Raw genomic sequence first — 22361 nt, forward strand, 5'->3', positions numbered from 1 at the left:
CTCTATAGATCTTAATTCCCAATATGGCATCAACATATAACACTAGGATGACACATTACTCCTACTGGCTTTGACATATATGCAATACTTATCCTAACTTTTATAAAATCCTAGTTCCTTGACTTTTTCATGAAGGCAAAGATTTTAGCTACATAGTGGTTGTTTGAGTCCATAAATGGACCTTCCAATCTTGCACACTTTATTATGATATTTTAGATCAATGAAGCCTTCAGGTTGTTTTATCTAGACATCATCTGCCAATTTCTCATTAAAGAAAGTAGTCTTCACTTCTATTTTCCATATTTCATAATCATAGAAAGAAGCTATGGTAAGTAATAATTTAATAGATTTAATATTCGTTATTAGATAGAAGGTTTCCTCATAACCAGTTCCTTGTGTTTAAGTATTACCGTTTTCAACCAACCTAGCCTTCTTTGTCTACATATTCCCGTCCATGTTGGTTTTCTTCTTGAAGATAAACTTGCACCCAACAATTTTGATTTCAGGCGATAGATCAACCAAATTCAAAGTTGATTATCATACATGGATGGAATTTCACTTTCCATACTCTCGTTTCATTTAGCAGCTTCAGTGCCTACCATCACTTTCGCATAGTTGGACGGTTCATTTATACCAACCAGTGTAGGATTACTGATCAGTACGTCTCATTCAATTTTTATATAGAAACCATAAAACTCAGAAGGGATACAAAGTTTCTTAGATCTACGAAAGGGAGGAGTTGGAATTATGTCAGTTTGCTCAACAGGGTGATCAACCGCGGGTTAAGTGTCAGTTTCAATTTTAGGTCCTTCTTTGTTTAACTCTTGAATTTCTTGAATATCACTTGGGCTCCTAGTAGCATTTTTGGATATGAGTTCTCTCTCAAGGAAGAATCCATTTGATCAAGAAACACTTTGTTCTCAGAAGTATTGTACAAAAGATCTAGAAAATACTTTTGAGGATATCCTACAAAGTAGCATTTTTTGATCTAGGTTCTTGTTTACCGCTCATCTCATGACGCACAAAAATTTTGCAACCCCATATTTTCAAATGTGTAATACTCGAAGGTTTCCTATTCCATCTTTCATATGGTGTATTAGCGCCCAACTTAGTTGGTAGGAGGTTCAATATATTAGTTGTTGTTTCTAGGGCGTAACCTCATAAACTGATTGGAATTTTAGCTCGAGTCATCATTGATCGTCCCATATCAAGTAGCATTCGATTTCCTCTATCAGCAAAACCATTCATTTGTGATGTTCTAGGAGGAAAATTTTTGAGACAATCCTACAATCCTTTAGATGAGCAATAAATTCAAGAGTCAAGTATTCTCCACCCTTATCGGGTTAAAGCATCTTTTTGTCCAGTTGGTTTTCAACTTCCTTTTGGAATTCCTTGAACACTTCAAAAGTTTCTGACTTATGCTTCATTAAGTAGATACAGCAAATTCTGTTAAAGTCATCAGTAAAAGTCACACAATAACGTTCACCATGCCTTGTGGCGGATTTGAACAGTCTACATATGTTAGTATGGATTAGGTCCCAGAAAAAATCCTTTCCATATTTTACAGTTTCCTATGAAAGACGATTTTTTCATTTTTCCAAGTAAGCAAGACTCATATACATCATTCAACTTCAAGTCAAATGATTCCAATATTCCATCCATTTGGAGTTGGCGATGCGTTCTTGTTTACATGCCCAAGAAGACAATGTCACGAGCATGATTTATCCAAAATATTTTACGAACCAACATTTAACATTAGATTATTAGCGTGTCCTACGTAAACAACACTTTCATAAACACGATTACAAGGACTAGATTTGAAAATAAAAGAACCATTTCCATCAACTAAAATGTCATCATTTTCATGATCAAAAGCAAAAACAAACCCATCCTTGTACAATGCATGAAAAGAAATAATGTTTCGAGTCATATTTGGTGAGTGGTAACAATTAACTAAACTAATTGAAATGTAATTATATAGAACAAGCTTGTATTCCCTGATCCTTGTAACAAGTATAGTTCCTTCGTTCCTTATGATTAGGTTCAACTCCCCATGCTTAAACCTTCTACTTACCTTTAATTCCTATAAATTTGAGCAAATGTGAGTACCACATAAAGTATCAAGAACTAGAAGTTGACATACTATGGAGTTCAATCATAAAAATACCTTAAGTGAAAATTCCCTTGGCTTTTTTTTTCTTCACGTATTCAAGGTATTTTGGGAAAGCTACGTCTCCAGTGGCCCTTCTCTTGGCAGAAAAAGAAAATAGAATCTTTTGGATCAGTATTATGTGCTACCTTAGAATCGTCTTTTCTCTTAAGGCCTTGGTTGAAAGATCCAACCTTGGCTTTACCCTTAACATGATAAAAAACTATTCTTATTGTTATCACTACCATGCCCAATACCCAATGTTGGAGTAATAGGCTTGGAGCTTTTGGTTTTCACCAAACTTGCTTTGAAACAAACACCCCGAGTTTCGAAATGTTTTTCTATATATTTTTATAAATATCCTATATGTATTTAATTAATATAAATTCATGAAATTTATTCGGGAGATTTAATTGGTTAATCTTATCGTGTATATGGTTTGTTTTGGTCACTTTGTGTAAATGCTTTAAGAAGAATTACGGAGCAAAGACTATTCTTGTCAAGTTGCCTAATCTTGCACTTATGAGCGTTTTTTATGTGATCGACGGGACAAACCCCTTCTTTCCCCTATCTCTTTGATTGATAGCCAAAGAAAAAAAACCTTAAAATTCTCCCTTTCGTTCTTCTCTTGTCGTCGCCACCTCCTTGCTGCCACCAATCTCGATCACTACCGCCACAACGCCGCCGAGAGATCGTCGTTGCCATTTCGATGTTGTTGTTGGTCTCCATAAATATTGGATATGAGGAGGAGTATGTTGAAGAGAAGGCTGATTGTTAAGGCTTCAATTGACAGGTACTTTTTGTAACATCCCAAAAATACTCGATAAAATTTTGTTTTTAATCCAACCAAATCATTCATTACTTTAATAATAATGATAGTATCAAAAGTATTTCCAATAACACCAGAGTGGCAACAAAATCATAATTATGAAATCTCTTGTGGATGCAATGCAATCATGTCAGACTCTTCCCCTTGGAACCAGAAGTACCCGAAATATTTAAACCACAAAACAGTAAGAACAAGGCTTACTAAGTTTAAGAGATTGGCGCCGTAAAAATCTCATAACCCAAGATATTGATAAATCTTTTAATCATCATCCAAAAGTTGCTGTTGAGATAAAGGAGTCACACCAATAAGACATAGCATCAGCGAAAATAGTTATCATTGGAAGCAATCATAGTATCAGAGTTTCAGCTGGTAATCCAATGAGTTTGTGATGTCTCCTGATAGTATGGGTTTAAACTATCATTAATCGACATAATATTGTGAGGTCTCATCAGCGTATGGTCTTATACGCTGACTCATTAACCACTTTTATTAAAAGAATAAAGGGTAAGAATGGAATGATACGTGTAATACATTCCGGTATCAAATATACCCATCAGAAAAGAGTGTCGAAGTTTTATTAGTGTATGGCTATTACAATGAATCATTAACTTCTTTAATAGAATAATTGTTAGGAAAGAATAGGTAGGTGCATGTAATATACCACAAACAATGATATACTCACCGACACAGATTTTTTGGATTCTCATCAGTGTTTGGCTTTATACGTTAAATCATAAAATTCTAAAGAAGAATATATGGTGAGAATGGAATAGTGCGTCTGATAAGTTGTGGTGTTGTAGCTTAACCTTCGTCATAGATTTTTCAATCTCTCATCAGTGTATGGTACATTATGTTGAATCATAAAGCTTTAAAGAAGAATTTATGGACAATAAGGGGTTGGTACGTGTGATAGCCTACGGTACATAGACTAACGATCAACATATAATTTCAAACTTTCATCAGTGTGTGGTATATCATAGTGAATCGTAAAGTTTTACTAGAACAATTTGAACAGAGAATGGAGTGTTTTAGTCATGCTGAGGTGGAATCAGCGTAAATCATAAATAGTGTTAGTTCATCAACAAGAATTGGTTCAACTTACATATCCTATAGTTGAGTTGCAGTCTAGAACTTTAAAGTTCACCGTCAATTCATTTAAAATGGTACAAGATACAATAATATATAATATAAGAATGAAAACAAAAGAGTTAGTCAAACAAGGAAATATTCTAAAAGCAATATTTGTGCAGCTTTTCCAGAAACAAGATAAAGACTCGATTCATCAAATCTTTTGAATTGAAGGGCTATAAATGAACTTCCTTTTTGTGAGATATATGTCCCTCAACACAGTCTATAAGAGAATAATCAAACAAGATCAAAAAATATCAAACCAAAACACAATTCATTGTAACCAAAGAGAGAAAATGCCTTTAATCGTTGAAGTATTGCAGACTGATTCCAAGCTTCGTGTTCACCAAGAACAAGAGAAGAACATGAACCAGTCTTTGTAACTAACGAGTTAAAAGGATCCAATCTTTGTAACCTTCAAGTTATGAGAGTTACCAAGACAAAACTCAAAGATTTCATACATTGTGATCCGTGATAGAAAAGATGAAGAGCACCATCTTGTTGTAGAGGTCTTTGAATTTCAGATGGGATTCAATGTAGCAGTGATAGCGTCTATGGAAATTAGATGTGCTACGTCACCTAGCTTCAATTCATTTCATTTCAACAGAGATGGGTTATCTAAGAAGGAAGAGATCTGTGTCCAGAGGGATAAGATCAAACACAGTTCTCTCCTATTTGGCCTCATTGATAAGATGCTTCATGTCAATCAGTGTGGCATCAGTGTCAGGGAGAGAGCCATTGGTGCTAAATAAAAGATGTAACGCACCCTTTAACTAGCTCTACTCAGAAGATGTAGCACCGAAGGAATGAAACATTGATCTTTTCCATAGAAACAAATAATTTAAGATCAATGTTGAAATGAAGACAATAGATCTTGAGATATAGTAGGCAAGAGAGAAGAACACACATTGGCAATGTTAGTAGCAAAATTTATAATGTATACTTCTTTAGTAAAATAAAATTTAAAAATATTTTTTGAAATGAAAAAGTCATAGTAAACTAATGTTTAAGCAGCTTATGTTCAGAGATTTTAAGGTAGCGAAGCATAATGTTAAATTCATAAAGTAGCATTGTCTAACAAAAGTAAAATCAATGCATATAAATGTTGTTTTCCCTCAGCGTAGTGAGCATAATTTTGTTCTTAGAATCAATAACCTTTCCTTCACTGCAATCAAATTAAACTTTGTAACCAATTTCAGAAAGTTGACTGATGAAGGCAAGATTACTTTTCATTCCTTTAACATAGAACACATTCTTCAGCTTGAACATTTTGCACTCAAATGTTCCAACGCCCATGACAACTTCTTCACTGTTGTCACCAAAAACTAAAATCAAACCATCTTTCTCCATAAAATCTATTAAGAGGGACTTGAGACTGGTCATGTGTCTAGAGCACCGACTATCAAGGAACCAAGTATGTTCTAGATCCTCACTTGATTCTTGGAAAACTTGAGAAGTATCAGCGTCACACCTGCCTGAAACACCATTAGGGGTATCATTGATGAGAGCCATAATACCCTTAGCATTTAGCCCTTAATCTTTAGATTTTTCCTCTACTACCACCTATTATTCACGATCCTCTTCCTTTGCAATGAAGGCTTTTGGCAGATAGATGTTCTCCATCTTCATGTGGCCTAACAGCTTCGTGTACAAGACTTCATAACTCTCTGGTCTTTGAGCTTCTCTCTTCTGTTTGCAGTCCCTGGCAAAATGGTCAGGTCTTCCATAGTTAAAACAGTTACCTGAGTTTCTTTTCTCTAAAGTAGACCTTCTTGTTGTATTGCCCCCCTTAAGTTGGGCCCTTCAAACTCCATTTGATTTTCTTTCTTCGTAACGTTTGACAATAAGTGTCGCGCTAGAAATAAGTTCATCAGTAATTTCTTCACTACTCTCTTCACCCTAATCAAAGTCATCGGAGTCGCTGATGAGGTTCATTGGTTCTTTTTGAGAGACCAAGGCTACATACTTCTCTATGTTTGAGTCCTTCCTGACGAATTTACGAAGAGCTTAGGTCTTTTCATAATTTCGTAGATTTCCAAACAAAGAGTTGAGATTCATGAGATTAATCTTCTCACTGTTCTTAAGAACACCAGTGTGATGTTCCCAACATTTTCCAAGAGAGTCCAAGAAGTTTAACACCAACTAAGAAGAATGCTTGACAACTCCCAACCTACGCATATCATTCACCAAAAAATTAAACATGTTAAAGTTCTGAGTTATAAATTCACCATACTAAGCAAAGAAGTGCTCATATCTTCGATTAAGGTTGTTGATAGTTATAGCTTGAACTACTACAATGCCTTCGTAAGCCACCGTTAGCGTCTCCATCATCACTTGAGTGGATTTACAATTTTGAACTAAATGATACACATGGTAGGTAAGAGAGTTTCCTATGGCTGCCCTAGATTTCACATCAAGATTGATAAGTCTCCTATTGTCATCATCATAACTAGTCTTTAGCGTTTTCTTTAAGGAACCAATAGGAGCGTTGTTAAACATAAGTTGATACATAGGAACATGAGGACCCTTCTCAACAATGATAAGCATCTCATAATCCATGGTTTCAAAAACAACCCTAGCCTTAGTTTTCCACATGGTAAAATTTTGCTCATTGAAGGGAGGAATCTTGCTGAGAGCAGACAATTTGGAATTATAGGATGTCGACATGGCAACTTGAGTGTATCAGTAAACTGTTCTGATACCAATTAAAGGTTTGTATCGATCGGATACACTTCAAGTATAATTAACAAAGAACAAACTAACTAAACAAAAATCGAATAGAAAAAAAGTACATGGGTAATCACAAAGATGTCTCTCACCAAGAAAGCGGTGTTCTCACCAAGAGAATGAAGGTCACAAAGATGGTCACCAAGACATTGCATTAGGGTTTCACCCTAATGTTGGTTATATACAAAACTATTCTAATGAATCCCTTCAATCAAGGGATTGTATCTAATCTATGATAAGAACAGATCCTTATCACCAAGATATCAGATCTGCTATTTATTCTATACATATCCATCTAACCACCTAATATACAAATATTACATAAGATCATAACCTTCACGCTGATGTTGATAAGTTCTTGAGGTGTTGGCGCTGGTGGTCAGCATACAAAGTGTTTTACTCATCAACATTTGATTTGAATTAAAGTTCGGCAGTGGCTTTGGAAATCACTCTTTGCTGTTTGGTTCAAGGTTATACTTGAAATTATGTTTATAAATTTATCCAAGTGGGAGACTGTTGGATTAAGGTGTCTAATCTCATAACTAAATTGATATATACTTGTAATTAAAAGAAAAGTCATTTCTGGGTTGCCCTCATAAACTAGAAACTGATTAGAATAATGTTTTTAAATATAGGAGATAATTTGTTAGTTTATTATATGATTAATAAATTAATTAAAAAAATGTATGATTTGTTAATATATTATATGATTAATACATTAATTAGAAATAGAAAAATATGATTTTTTTAATTTATATGGTTAATAAATTAATAAGAAATCAATTAAAATTAATTAATTATTAATCAGAATTAATATGTTAATTCGGGATTAATTAGAATTAATGAAAGGTGAAAGGGTGAATTGTAATTGTTAAGTAATTGAACAAAAGAGAAAACTCTATAACCATCCAAGGGTAGACGGTTTATGGAGCTCTTCTAAGGTTTCCAAAAGCCTCCTAGAAGCTAATAAGGAAATTATTTAAATTTGGATTAAATCTATTATTTAATTAATTCAAATTTGGCTTTGCCTGCAAGTTACTTAAACTATAAACTGGACCCCTTGGGTATCAAATTTCGTTTATACCTTTTGAAGGAGAATAGGAACTAATCTTCTATCCCCTCTCCTCATTCCTCTGGTCTTATAGTTTCTAGAGTTTTAGGTTTGAGCCAGTAGTGGCAGCCATATTTTTGGTGCTTGCTTTCTAAATACCAACAAGGATAGGAATAAGATTTATTTATTATAATCAATCTAAGGTATGTAAACTCTAATCCTTCTTGTATTTTCGAAATACCTAGGGTTTATTAGGGTTCTTGATGTTCATTGTTTATTGCTATCAATTAGAGAAAACATAGATCCAAAGTAAGTTGCCTGTGAACCTAAGGGTTAAGATTTTCCGCTTTACATGTTTTGGTAACCTACAAAACCCATCACATGCATCGTGGTAGAGTGATTGCTTATTCTTCTAGGAAGATGAAGCCTCACGAGGCTAATTATCCTACTCATGATCTGGAGCTTGGGGAGGTGGTTTTTTCCTTTAATATTTGGCGACACTATATGTATGGGGTCCATTATACCATTTACATAGATCAAAAGAGTTTAAGGTACCTAATAGACAAGTAAAATATGAATATGAGACATTTTAGATGGCTCAACGTGCTGAAGGATTATGATTTTGAGATCATATATCACCCAGGGAAGGCTAATGTGGTACCCGATGCTTTCAGTACCAAGATGACTAGTGCTCCTATTAGAGGCATATGTTTGATAATGATAATCACTTCACCACAATTAGATTTGATCAGAAAGGTACCAATCGAGGGGATCAAGTAGGAGAACTGAAAGAAGGAGAAAATTAGTCGTCAAATTTCTACCTTTGTTATTGATAAGCGTGAATTACTAACACCACGTGGCGGGTTCGGGTACCAGTTTCAGGAGGGGTTCATCAGACATTGTTGAATGAAACGCACAAGTCTAGGTTCTTGATTTATCCCTGTGCGAAAAAGATGTACAGGGATTTAAAACTTAGTTATTTTTAGCCATGTATAAAGAGGGAGATAGCTTGGTATGTTGAGAGGTGCTTGCTTGTCGGAAGGTCAAGGCCAAACATCAAATGCCTCACGGAAAGTTGCAACCATTAGAGATTCTTGTTTGGAAGTGAGAGCAGATCATCATGGACTTTATCACAAAGCTACCAAGAACTATTCGGGGATTTGATACTATTTGGGTCATTATTTATCATTTAACCAAGTACGCTCACTTCATTCCTATTCAAAATAATTCTTGAGCTGAGAAATTGATCGATATTTACTTCATGGAGATAGTTACACGTCACGGTGTGCCGGTTCTGTGGTTTCTGATAGGGGTGTCTGCTTCACTTCTAGATTTTGGAAGAGATTTCACAATGAGTTAGGCACACGGTTGCATTGCATCACTGCATATCACCCACACACACACACACACACACACACACATATATATATATATATATATATATATATATATATAATATATTATATAGGAAGATTGAGTAGACCATTCAGACACTTGAGGAAATGTTGAGAGCCTGTATCATAGATTTTGGTGGGAGTTTGGATTCCTATATTCCTTTGGCGGAGTTTTCATACAACAAAAACTATCATTCCAACATTAGAGCACCTCCTTTCGAGCTTCTTTGTGGGAAAAAGGGACGACTCCCGATTTTTGGGGTAAGGTTGGCCAGAGGGTCATAGGGAGCACTGAGGTTGTGCTCAAGATAATGGAGCTCATTCAACATGTCAGACAGAGACTACAAACAGCACAGAGCCGACACTAGTTTTATGCAGACAGGGTCATTCTAGGTTGGAGTTCTAGATTGGAGATATGGTGTTGATTAATGGATCGCCTTAGACAGATGTTATTCATTTTAGGAAGCGGGGAAATTTAGCCCCCTAATTCATCGAATCGTTCCGAGTGATTGTTAGTGTGGTCAAGGTAGCCTACCAATTGGATTTACCAAAGGAGCTCAACCAGATTCATAAAAATTTCCACATCTCTCAATTTTCGAAGTGTTTAGTGGACGATTCAGTCGTAGTGCCTTTAGATAACATTTAGGTTGATGAGCATCTGAACTATGTGGAGAGACCGGTTGCCATTTTGGATAGGAAGACTAATTCCATTGGCAATAAGGAGGTGGCCTCAGTGAAGGTACATTGGTAGCACCAGAAGGGCTCTTAGTGTACTTGTGAGCCCAAGGAGGAGATGCACGAGTACTACCCACATCTTTTTATAGCTGTGGATTTTGATGACGAAATTTGATTCAAGTGGGAGATAATTGTAACACTCGATCAAGGTATACGTTTATGGTTTATATGTTAAGTTAAAAGAGTTGGGTTTTGGTATTTTATCCTAGTATGTGATGTGGTGTTTGTCTTACCACAGCGTGGTAATGCCTCATCACTACGATGTGACGTTCATTATCACCATGATGTGATGCCGTTATGGGATCAAAACTAGAGACCTTGGATCATGAGCCCTATTTAAAGAATGATGGGGCTAGGGTTTTCCCCAACCCTAACCTTTATCTCTTCCATAAAGAATCCCCTAAAACCCAAGCCTCCAGTTCATGTTCTAAGACTCTACAAGTGTTTTTGGTATTCTTGAAAGAAGATCATCCCCCCGACTTCGAGCTTGAGAGTGTTTGTTGAAGTGATCCAACATCTTGTGCATCCTTTGGACTTCTGTAAGTATTCAAGTTCCTATCTTGATGACTTAAACTTCCTGGATCTAGCATTTTATGGAATTTTTGGTCCCTTTTATGTTTTTGGTTGGAGTTATTGGAATAAATCCAGATAAAGCTTGCAACTTTATCAATCTTGAGTTTCCCTATAGTGTTTCATCATATAGATCTAGAACTAAAGTGTGATTTGGGGCCATGCAAAGATTAAAGTTCACATTTTTTCCATTTTTACCTAAAATAGTGAAGGATATGCATTGGTTGCGTATGTCCATGAAGTTATAATTTTTATAATTCATTTTCGTGTGTTAAAGCCTTCTGGAGAGTTTGAGGCTTGGTCTTAACAAATTAAGAGCTTCATAAAGAAGTAAGTTTTCCAGGCGGACCGCAGTGTGCCCAAGGGCTGACCACAATGCGATGGGCAGGGGCGGTCCTAGCTAGGTGCCCGGTGTGGCACCGGCAACACCTAGCTTCCGCGCACGTAGTAGAAATTTTTTTTTAATTTTTACCTATTGTGCCACTACGTAAAAAAATCGTGCAACTACATAAAAAAATTGTTACTCTATCGGGAATTACCAAACGAAAAAAAAATAATAACGAGCCCACAATCCAATGTTTTAATCGATTATTGTTTAATAGTCCAATTGCCCAAAGCCCAAAATAAAACTTAAGTGGTTAAATTAGCAATTGGGCTAATTGTTTGTAAAAAAGATAGCCCATCCTAATTATTTGAGTTTCTAATTGATGATCGGTACAAGCAAAAAAAAAAACGATTACACATTATTGCCGATCGTCCAGACGTGAGACATCGACTCAACTTCTTGGCGCTTGCGGCTTGCCTCCAAGGATCCAAAATTCAATCGATTGCCTAATGTCGATCGCCCCAGGATGACTTCTATATTCTATCGAGTCACAGGCTCACAAGTCACAACCCAATTGGCCAATTCTGTCTTTTTGATCGTGAGTCACAGCCCAATTGCCCAAAATCGATTTTGTTGTTTGCCTTGAATCTTGATCGATTTCTTGAAGCTGTTTTCAACAAAGTGTTTCTTTCAATTTCTACAATGAAGCAAGTAAGTTTTACCAATTACCATTTATCAATTCATTTAGATATTTGAAATCAATATGTTTTTTAGAGTTATTGATTTACTTGGGTGAAATTGATTTGTTTTGTTGAAGTTATATTGTTTGATTAGGTTATATTCATATATTGCTATGTTTTTTTTATTGAATTGATTGTTTGATTAGGTGAAATTCATATGTTTTTTATTGAATTGATTGTTTGATTAGGTGAAAGCAACTTGTTTTATTGAAGTCATTGTTTGATTAGGTGTAATTGTTAATTTTTTATTGAATTTTTGTTTGATTAGGTGAAAGCAACTTGTTTTATTGTTTGATTAGGTGTAATTGTTATATTTTTGTAGGTTAAACTAAGTGGTTTTTTTTTACCAAAAGACAAAGACCTAATCCTAATGAAAGTGGTGAAGAATGTTCCCAAATACCAATCACCAATCAATCAATTCCTTTCGTTTCTAATCCTAATGCAACTCCACAAACACCAATCACCAATCATTCAATCCCTTCGGTTTCTAATCCAACTCCACAAACACCATGTTCTAACCAACCTAATGATAACATTGACTTGAAAGATCTTCCAAAGGACCCGGCGGATAGGCCATTGATTACAAGTTACAAACCAAATATAAGAGATGATGTAAGAAGAGCATATTTGCTTCAAGGACCGTGTCAAGTAAGGACACATAAGTTTCCTAAAAAAAAAATAGGTGATAGATTTAGAAGATTCGTTCCTTCATGGTTTGATGACTTTGATTGGTTGGAATATAGTGTGAAAAAGGATAGTGCATATTGTTTATATTGTTATTTGTGTGGGGACCTCATGGGACAAAAAGGAGGGAGAGATGCATTTGTTTCCCAAGGTTTTGATACTTGGAATAAAAAAGATGCATTTCGGACTCATGTGGGTGGTGTTGATAGTTTTCACAACAAAGCAAGAGAAAAGTGTGAGTTTTTAATGAGGGAAAAACAAGCAATTAATGTCGTCTTGAGGAGGCAAACCGAAGCGGAGGACAATAAATATAAAGCTCGATTACGTGTTTCTATTATTGTTGTTAGACTTTTATTAAAAACCGGTTTACCGTTTCGTGGTCATGATGAGTCGGTTAACTCGGAAAATAAAGGGCTTTACATTGAAGTGTTAAAAGCCATTCGAGAGACTAGTGAAGAGATTTTCAACAATACTTTAGAAAATGCTCCTAAAAACAATCAACTAATTTCCCCTAAAATTCAAAAAGAACTTGTGCAATGTTTTGCACAAGAAGTACTTTTGAGTATTCGTGAGGAGATTGGTCAAGATGTTTTTGCTTTACTAGTTGATGAATCTAGTGATGTTTCAAAAAAGGAACAAATGGCTATTGTTTTGCGTTATGTCGATAGTCTTGGCTTTGTGAAAGAAAGATTCATACGAATAGTGCACGTGAAGGATGCATCTTCTTTGACCCTCAAAAACACCATAAATGAAGTACTTACAAGTAATAAGTTGAGTTTTAGTTAGGTAATTTATTCTTTACTTTCTTTATATTTCAATTTAATTTTATATATATATATATATATATATATATATATATTAATTGTTTTAAATTTTAATAGATAAGAGGACAAGGTTACGATGGGGCTAGCAATATGCGAGGGGAATTCAATGGTTTGAAAGCTTTGATATTACAAGAGAATGACACGGCTTTTTATGTACATTGCTTTGCACACCAACTTCAACTAGTAGTTGTGGCTGTAGCAAAGAAGCATGATGGTGTTAGTGACTTTTTTTGAGCAAATTTCGTTGGTGGTTAATGTTGTTTGTGCCTCGTGTAAAAGAAAAGACTTACTACGAGAACAACCAAGAGAAAGGGTGAAAAAAGGCTTGTGTAGTGGTGATCTTGAAACAGGAAGAGGGTTAAATCAAGAGACTACACTTGTTCGAGCGGGAGAAACAAGATGGGGTTCACATTTCAACACACTCACAAGTTTGATGAAGTTGTTTGCAGATGTTCTTGTAGTTTTAGATTTTGTGAAAGAGGAGGGAGGGTCATTGGCAAACCGTCAACAAGCATCTAGAATCTTAGCGTATTTTAAATCATATGAGTTCGTGTTTTACTTACATATGATGTATGACATTTTACACCTCACGGGTACATTGTCAAAGCAACTTCAAAGAAAAGATCTAGACATTTTGGAAGCGGCTTTGATGGTTAGAGGGACAATGGAGGCATTGCAGTCTTTTAGAAACATAGTGTTTGCTAGCATTTTGCCAAAAGCATCCTCTTTTTGTCAAACACACGAAATTGAAACTTTAGATATGGAAGAGTTGTATATTGGTGCGAGAAACCGTAGGACTACAAAGACTAATAGGTTTCATTTTGAGGTTGAAATCTTCAACACAGTGGTAGATATGCAACTTACAGAATATCGGGATCGATTTAGTGAAACAAACACCCAATTACTAGAATACATGGGTGCTTTGAGCCCTTGTGATTCATTTGCACAATTTGACAAATCAAAGTTATTGAAGTTGGGTAAGTTATACAAGTATGACTTTGATGATTCAGATATGATAGACCTCGAAGGGCAACTTGAGATATTTTATCACTCTTGCATCAAAGATGAGCGTTTCACTAGTTTGAAAGGAATTTCCGACCTTTCTCGTTTGATGGTTAGTACAAGGAAGCGTCGGTCTTATCCTTTGGTTTATAAGCTTTTAAAGTTGGCTTTAATATTACCCGTAGCGACCGCAAGTGTAGAAAGATGTTTTTCAAAGTTGAAGCTCTTGAAGACAGAATTGCGTAACAAAATTGGCGATGAATTTTTGAACGACGCATTGCTTTGTAATGTCGAGACGGAAGCACTTACGAAAGTTGAGGATGAAAAAGTAATGGAGCGGTTTCAAAAGATGTATGCACGAAGAGGACAAATTTAAATTATAATAGATAGTTGTTATATAATGTTTAATCAGAAAAAAATTTGTATTAGATGGTTTATATTATGTTTGACCGGATTTTTTTTAACATTCTATATTATGTTTAACCAGAAAAAAAAAATTTTGTGCAACCCCTACTACTAATTCCTGCGTCCGCCCCTGGCGATGGGCGAAAGACTCATAACTGATCTGCCTCTTCAATACCAGGACATGACCATGGATTGGCGACGACACGGTGGCTGGAGAATTGACTTTGATCGTTGAATTTTTGGCTAAGGTTGACTTTAGGTCAAACTTTATGGTTTATGTCATAGTCTGATATTTTACCTTGGATTATATGTTTAGTTGGTTCTTATACATGCGTCATGTGTTATGAGTTGTAGAGGCTTACGTCTTCATTTGTAAAGTGAACTTTCTCACTGTGTTACTTATATCCTATGTTGTATGTGAGCTATTGATAGCTCGGGGTTGTTGATATCCCAATTTTTTGTATGCGAGATGTTGATAGTTTGGGGTTGCTGATAACTCAAATTATTGTATTGAGTTGTTGATAACTCAAGTATGATGATAGCCTATAGGGTTGTTGAAAACTAATAGGATTGTTGATAACCCATAGTTGTTTTATATGTTAGCTCTAATGTGGTGTATGTGATACATTAGGTAACTCATTAAGATTTGGATTACAATCGTGGATTTAAGTGTTTCAGGTACTTCCAAGCTTCAGGGAAAAGTGAAAGCATTATTGTACACACTTTCCAGTAGTATTTATGATTTTGAGAGATGTTATGTTATGATATTCTGATTTTGATTCCATATTATGAAACATCTAGTTTGATGGCGTTTGAGTTTATGAAAATGGATTTTATTTCCTTTTGAAAAATTCAAAATTTTATGCATATTTTTTAGGACGTTATATCAACCCTCGAATGTCGATGCCAAAAGCAGAAATTTGACCCACGATCCTCTTACTCTTCTAATTTTCCTTCTTTACTGTCTCATTTTGTGCCCCCCCCCCCCCCCCAATGAGATCTAAAAGTGGAGAAACAACTGTCAAATCCAAACACAATTCTGAAGTAAGTGCAACAGACATCTTCCGACTCAACGTATCGACCACCACATTGGGCTTTCCTAGTTGATAATGAATCTCGCAAACATAATCCTTCAGTACATCTAACCAACGACACTATCTCATGTTAAGGTTCGACTGATCCATCAAATATCGCAAACTTTTATGATCCGTATAAATGGTGCATTGAACTCCATACAAGTAATGACGCCAATCTTGAGAGTAAAAACCATTACCCTTAACTCTAAGTCGTGAGTAGGATAATTCATCTCGTGAAGCTTCAGTTGCCTCAAAGCATATGCGATCACATGACCCCTATGCATAAGCACAACACCCAAACCCAAACTTGATGTGTCACGGTAAACATTTCCTTAACACCCTCAAAAAGGGCCAACACTGGTGTCACAAAAAAAATTGTCTCAAAACCTTGAATGTTGCTTGATTCTCAGGCCCCCACTGAAAAGTAACATTTTCTTCGTCAATCGTGTCAAGGGAATTGCAATCTTGGATAAATCAAGAATAAATATTTTGTAATAGCCTTTTAACCTAAGGAAACTCTAAATATCAAATGATGGAGACCTCAGAATATCCCACCTCATCACCGCCTCAATCTTAGCCGAATCAAGCAAGATACCATTTTGGTTGACGATGTGCCCCAAAAACTGCACATCGCGCAACCAAAGCTCATATTTAGAGAATTTAGCATAAAACCTCTCCTCCTTAGAGTCCAAATAACTTCTCGTAAATGCTTCCCATGTTGCTCCTTAGCCTTAGAATAAACCAAGATATCATTGATAAATACAATCACCGATCGATCCAATATCAGCTTGCCCACCCGGTTCATGAGGTTCATGAACGTAGTCGGTATGTTGGTGAGCCCAAATGACATCACCATGAACTCGTGATGCTCATAACGAGTCCCGAAAGTCGTCTTCTGAATATCCTCGTCTCTGGCCCTGATCTGGTGGTATCCCGACCTCAAATCAATATTGGAAAACTAAGAACCACCCTGAAGCTGATCAAATAGAATACATTATAATATAAATTTGTTCAATGTGGTGTTTTGAATTTGGTTGTTAGTTAAAATTATCATCTAAAATCTTCCTATTGTAATAAAAGAATAGGTTTATTCTCATTTGTTATGTGTCACACTATTAAGCCACATAATTAATGTCATGCCACTTGTCAACTATTGATTCTCTATTTCAAATTTCAAAACTTTTCACTCTAATAACATTATAGTAAAAATTAAAATAACATTAATACAAATTATAAGGTGACACATTTATTTAAATCAACGATTATAATTTTATATAACTAAAAAATTATCTCTTAATTAACAATTTACTTAAAATAATTGATTAATAAGTTTGATTTTATTACTATAAAAAAATTATTAATTTTATCATCGTGGTTCCCATGGGTTATAAAATATAGTAACTAATAACTAAATAGTAACTTTAACTATATATATTTTCTAAATTATTTTCCTCTACATTATTTATATAATTACAAATATAATTACCATAAAATTATCCATGTTTATAGCCACATTGACAATCATCCACGATTTTCAAATATTACTTTTTATTATTTACAAAACTAGATTATAGCCCGCGTTAAACGCAGGAAATGCATAAAAAACATATAATCGTTTACAGATATTACATAATGATTATAGAAAAAAATATATGGTTGTTGGTATTATTGAAATGTATAGAAAATACATTGAAAACGATAAATATCTATAATCATTGAAGAACCTTTTTGTAGACAACATTTTTTATTTTATTAGTTGAACGACATTCATCGTCTCATATAGTTATGATATTGTTAAATAATTATAAGCATTTTAGTTAGACGCTCATTTCATAATAAGATTACCTAATTTAAACATATATGGACAACAAATATACTGTTTTTTATACTACATTAAATATTGACAACTATATCATTTATTCAAATAAAGTTATATAATATAATTTATAGAATGTTAAATGTTATATGGATTTAATTTTAGTATATCATCAATGGAGATTCTTTTTTAAATCATGATTGGTTTATTTTAAATTGATTATAAATATAAGTGCTAGCTTTTATGTTTGTTCTTATTTATTTGGTGGTTGCAAGAACCTTGCATTAGTTTTGGCACAACTTTGAATAATTTTAGTATATCATCAATGTAATTTGGTATATCTTTCAATTATACGAAATATTAAATAATGACATTTCATTACTATTATGATAATTTAGTTTATATATTGTATTTTTACTAATCTTAACGGTCTTATTTTTTCTAATAACTATAACGTTTTTATTAATTGTACTTTTTACAAATCTTCTAATATCTTATAATTTTTATCTTATTTTATAATTTTTCATAACTATGTTATTTTCAAGATTGACTGCCTTAATAGGGTTTTTTTTTCAGTCTATTCAATTTTATATTTCATTGTACAACATCAACGTTTGTATGTATTTTGAAATTTCACTTTAAAAATGTTTAATGTTTACATCCTGATATTAATTTTTTTTAGTAAACCCATGTATTAATTATGGAATATATATCTCATTTTAGTTAACATTTACTTCCTTCATTATATCAAATTCTTCATTAAACGGATATATCTTTAGAAAGTAATAATTATAATGGGGCAGCATTATCTAAGACGTAAATGTTTGATATACTTTTGGAGGAAAAAAAAATTAGGATCATTAAAAAATTTTATATAAAGAAAATACAAATTTAAATTTGTTGAAATTATGGATGAAATTACTGGCAAATATTATTTTGGATGAAGTTTTATTTTGTAAGGTATAATAATATTACAAAATTCGAAATATGTATATTTGTTGTGTAGATTTATAAATTTTATTCACTATATAAAGATAAAAAAGTAGGTTGATATGATATATAAAAACATAATAATTTCAATGATATTTTAAAATCATGTCAAAATTAACCGGATTCTTATGACATAAAAATTAAAAAAATCATAATCATCTCTAATATATAAAAATAATATTTTCGTAATTAATGTAAGTTCCCAATATAGTTAAGTTCTGTTTTATTAAAGGTACGAAATATCTTTTCATGTTTATTTGAAAAGTTTCAGAAAAGTAGTTAGCTGATTTTATGTAATTTGTGACAAAAAAAATCAAAATATATGAATATATATATATTTGATATAGGAACAAAAAAATAATCGAAAAAATATAAAAAACGAAAGAAGGTACTGACATTCTAGTGCACAAGAGCGAATGTTTGAAGCAGTGAATGATGATAAAAGTTATAAGCAATAATAATGATGTTGTTGGAGAATGTTCGAAGAAAAGAAACAATTGAAAATAAGTATGAGCCGCGGATTCAAGGAAAAATCGTATATTATGTGATAACTAGGCGAATGTCCGCACATTGCGCAGAAACATTTATATAACTGAAATCTTTACATGTTTTTTTTTAATATAACAATAATGTTATTGTGAAATTTGATATAATAATTCATATACTAAGGAGATATAATATATTGATTATTTTGAAGACTAAATTAAACGAATGGTCCCTATGGTTTGGGGTGATTTGCGTGCTTGGTCCCTAACTTATCTTTTTAACTTGGAAGGTCCCTACTATTTGTTTTTGTTACGCGCTTTGCTCATACTAATTGTTTTTGTCACGTGTTTGGTCTGTCTTACCTAAAAAGACTATTATTTAAATAAGGAAAAATTATGGGGTAGGTAAGGTAAGGTGAATGGGTGAGGTTGGGGTGTGTTTATTTAAATAAATTAGAAAATGAAGGAAAAAAATAGTCTTTTTAGGTAAGACAGGACCAAGTGCATAAAAAAAACAAATAGTAAGAACCTTCCGAGTTAAAAAAAATAAGTCAGGGACCAAACACGCAAATTACTCTAAATCATAAGGACCATTCATGTAATTTACTCTATTTTGAATTATATGATAATATATGCATCTATTAAAACTGCATAATCTCAATCTTTTGAATGACCTCTACTCGTAGATTACTCATGAATAAAATAAAATATAATATATAGTTTAATGTTATTTATAGTTGTAGTTATTATTAATAAATTTTTTAAATTTATTTACTTAACATTTTAATTTCTATCACTGTAATTATTTAAAACATTAAACAATTTTTTTTGTTTTTAAAAGTAACAATATAATCATATATATATATATATATATATATATATATAGTTATTTTTAACTATTGTCATTGTAAGTTATTTTAAACTAATTATTTGAAAACTTTTAACGATTATAAAAATATCTTTAGGAAATATTTTAGTTAAATTGATATTACAATTTAATTTTTGCATTTAGCACAATTGATCATTTTTAACTATTCACAAAATATTCTTTCGGTTTTTTAAGTGGAACTGAAATTTATATTGAAGTTGACCCTGTAATGTTATATTTAAATTAACAATTTAAGTATTTTTATCAAAACTGTTCAAAAGTTGTAGCTTTAAAATGATAATGGTTTACATACAACAACATATTAATTCTAATAAATTAAATATAATATGTTAAAAGTTAAAGACATAACTTTATAAGTAGAAGTAAAAATATTATTTTAATACTAAAATTTAGTTTATTTATGATTACACTTTAGGTTTGATATTTATTTAACCTTATTAACCAACTTATAATCATTATTAGAGACACACTACAATTTATGACTTTTAACTATTTACAAAATATTCTTTAGGTTATTTAAGTTGAACTAAAATTTATATTTAAGTTGATTATATAAGGTTATATTTAAATTAACAATTGCAGTATTTTATACAAATTGTTCAAAAGTTATAGCTTTAAAATGATAATGGTTTACATACAACAACATATTAGACCTAATAAATTAAGTATAATATGTTAAAAGTTAAAAACATAACTTTATAAGTAGAAGAAAATATATTCTTTTAATATTAAAATTTTGTTTATATATGATTACACTTTAGGTTATATTTATTTAACCTTGTTATATTTATTTAACCTTATTAACCAACTTATAATCATCATTAGAAAGAAATTGAAAAGTCATGGGAGTTTCAAATGAATGTGGTGAAAGGAAAAATGAATGGGAGTTTCAAATGAATGTGCTGAAAGGAAAAATGCTAGCTTTATAAGTATATAATGATTTGAATATGATTTTTCGGTATTAATGATTTCCTAATAGAAATAGATTTTATATTAATGGTTTACTAATATAAACGAATTTGTATTAATGGTTGATATTAATGCATTGACTGAAATGGTTTGTTGGTAATATGCTTTTAAAATTGACCATATTAAAATCTTCATAACCGGAAATTCAAGATTTAAAATATGGAAACTTTTATTGGAGTTAAATACATTCAATTTCAACGAATCTAAGTTATTGTTTGACGATTGGAAATCATTTACTGGAATTAAATACATTCCATATAGGAAAGATGATGTCATCAATTTGATCTAAGGGTGGAAAAAATAAGATTGAAATACATCAAGGGTCCAGATTATTTAAGATGATGTTATAAGGTTTCTCTTTTAATAATATTTAGAGATTTGCATAAAATATTATCGAATGACACATGAGATAAAATAACTTTAATAAACGCTTGCTATATATTGATAGAACATAAATAGTTTTAGGACACCGAAACATAATGAATTGTGGTGTAGAAGTTTTTTATACTATTAGTTCGTGTTCTATATATTTAACCAATGTTTTAGTGTTATATTAACTTGTGCGTTAATTAATGATAAATAGTTTTTTCTATTTCAAAGAAAAGGAACAATCAATTTCAAGAAACAGGGTATAAATATAGTAATCAAATAATTAGGCTTCAAAAGTACCGAAGGAAGTCCACTTATTTGGGCTGAAAGTCTGAAACAAATTTTACAAAAGCTTTCAACCCATTTAATAACATATAATAGTATCAGTACGGTGCACGCAGCACGCTATATATATATATATATATATATATATATATATATATATATATATATATATATATATATATATATATATATATATATATATATATATATATATATATAGGGTTAGGTTCAAATGTTTTCACTATCTATTGTGTGACTGTATGATTGATTCTGGACCAATCATTTTAGTTATTTTAATAAAGTAATTAATGCATATTACATGTTAAAGATATAATAGGTATTAATTACATCTTCAGCATTTAATAAGCATTAATTACTTTTTTAAAATAACTAAAATGATTGGTCCAGAATCAATTATACAGTCACACAATATTGAAAACATTTGAACCTAACTCTCTCTCTCTCTCTCTCTCTCTCTCTCTCTCTCTCTCTCTCTCTCTATATATATATATATATATATATATATATATATATATATATATATATATATATATATATATATATATATATATTAGCCGTTTACCCGTGCCAAACGACGTGTTCAAATAGTTTCTTTCAGAAATTAGCTTATAGAGACTAATAGTTTTTTTTCACAAATAGTTTACAACATCTAATAAGTCAATACACCTTGAGAGATATATTCTACTGAAATAATTGTGTTTCTGATTTTTATATATAAATTTTATTTTGGAAAATAACGTAATTTTTTTCTTACCATGAACGAATATTGTTATTCCTAGAGTGTGGATAGTTCGATTTTTACTAAAACTAAACCGAAGTTGAACATTATTTTTTTGAATTTGGGTATACAAAATTATTAGCTTTTGGTTTCGGTTTCTTGTTTTTTCTATAATTTATT

The 22361-nt window shown here is 32.3% G+C and overlaps 2 protein-coding genes across 2 annotated transcripts; both read left to right on the top strand.

The window, feature by feature from the left end:
- Positions 1–11610: 11610 nt before the first annotated feature.
- LOC111894395 (uncharacterized) lies at positions 11611–13118 on the top strand. Its single transcript, XM_052770800.1, has 4 exons — positions 11611–11619; positions 11795–11807; positions 11917–11929; positions 12002–13118. The coding sequence occupies exons 1-4, from the start codon at positions 11611–11613 to the stop codon at positions 13116–13118; spliced, it is 1152 nt and encodes a 383-aa protein (XP_052626760.1).
- Positions 13119–13367: 249 nt separating this feature from the next.
- On the top strand, positions 13368–14534 carry LOC111894396 (uncharacterized). Its single transcript, XM_023890468.2, has one exon. The coding sequence runs from the start codon at positions 13368–13370 to the stop codon at positions 14532–14534; it is 1167 nt and encodes a 388-aa protein (XP_023746236.1).
- The last annotated feature ends 7827 nt before the right edge of the window (positions 14535–22361 follow it).

This window comes from Lactuca sativa, chromosome 4 (assembly GCF_002870075.4).
Source record: "Lactuca sativa cultivar Salinas chromosome 4, Lsat_Salinas_v11, whole genome shotgun sequence".
Classification (NCBI taxonomy): domain Eukaryota; kingdom Viridiplantae; phylum Streptophyta; class Magnoliopsida; order Asterales; family Asteraceae; genus Lactuca; species Lactuca sativa.

What these genes read in the sequence shown, in the direction of transcription:
- LOC111894396 (XM_023890468.2), top strand. Translation starts at nt 13,368, where the DNA reads ATGGTGTTAGTGACTTTTTTTGAGCAAATTTCGTTGGTGGTTAATGTT.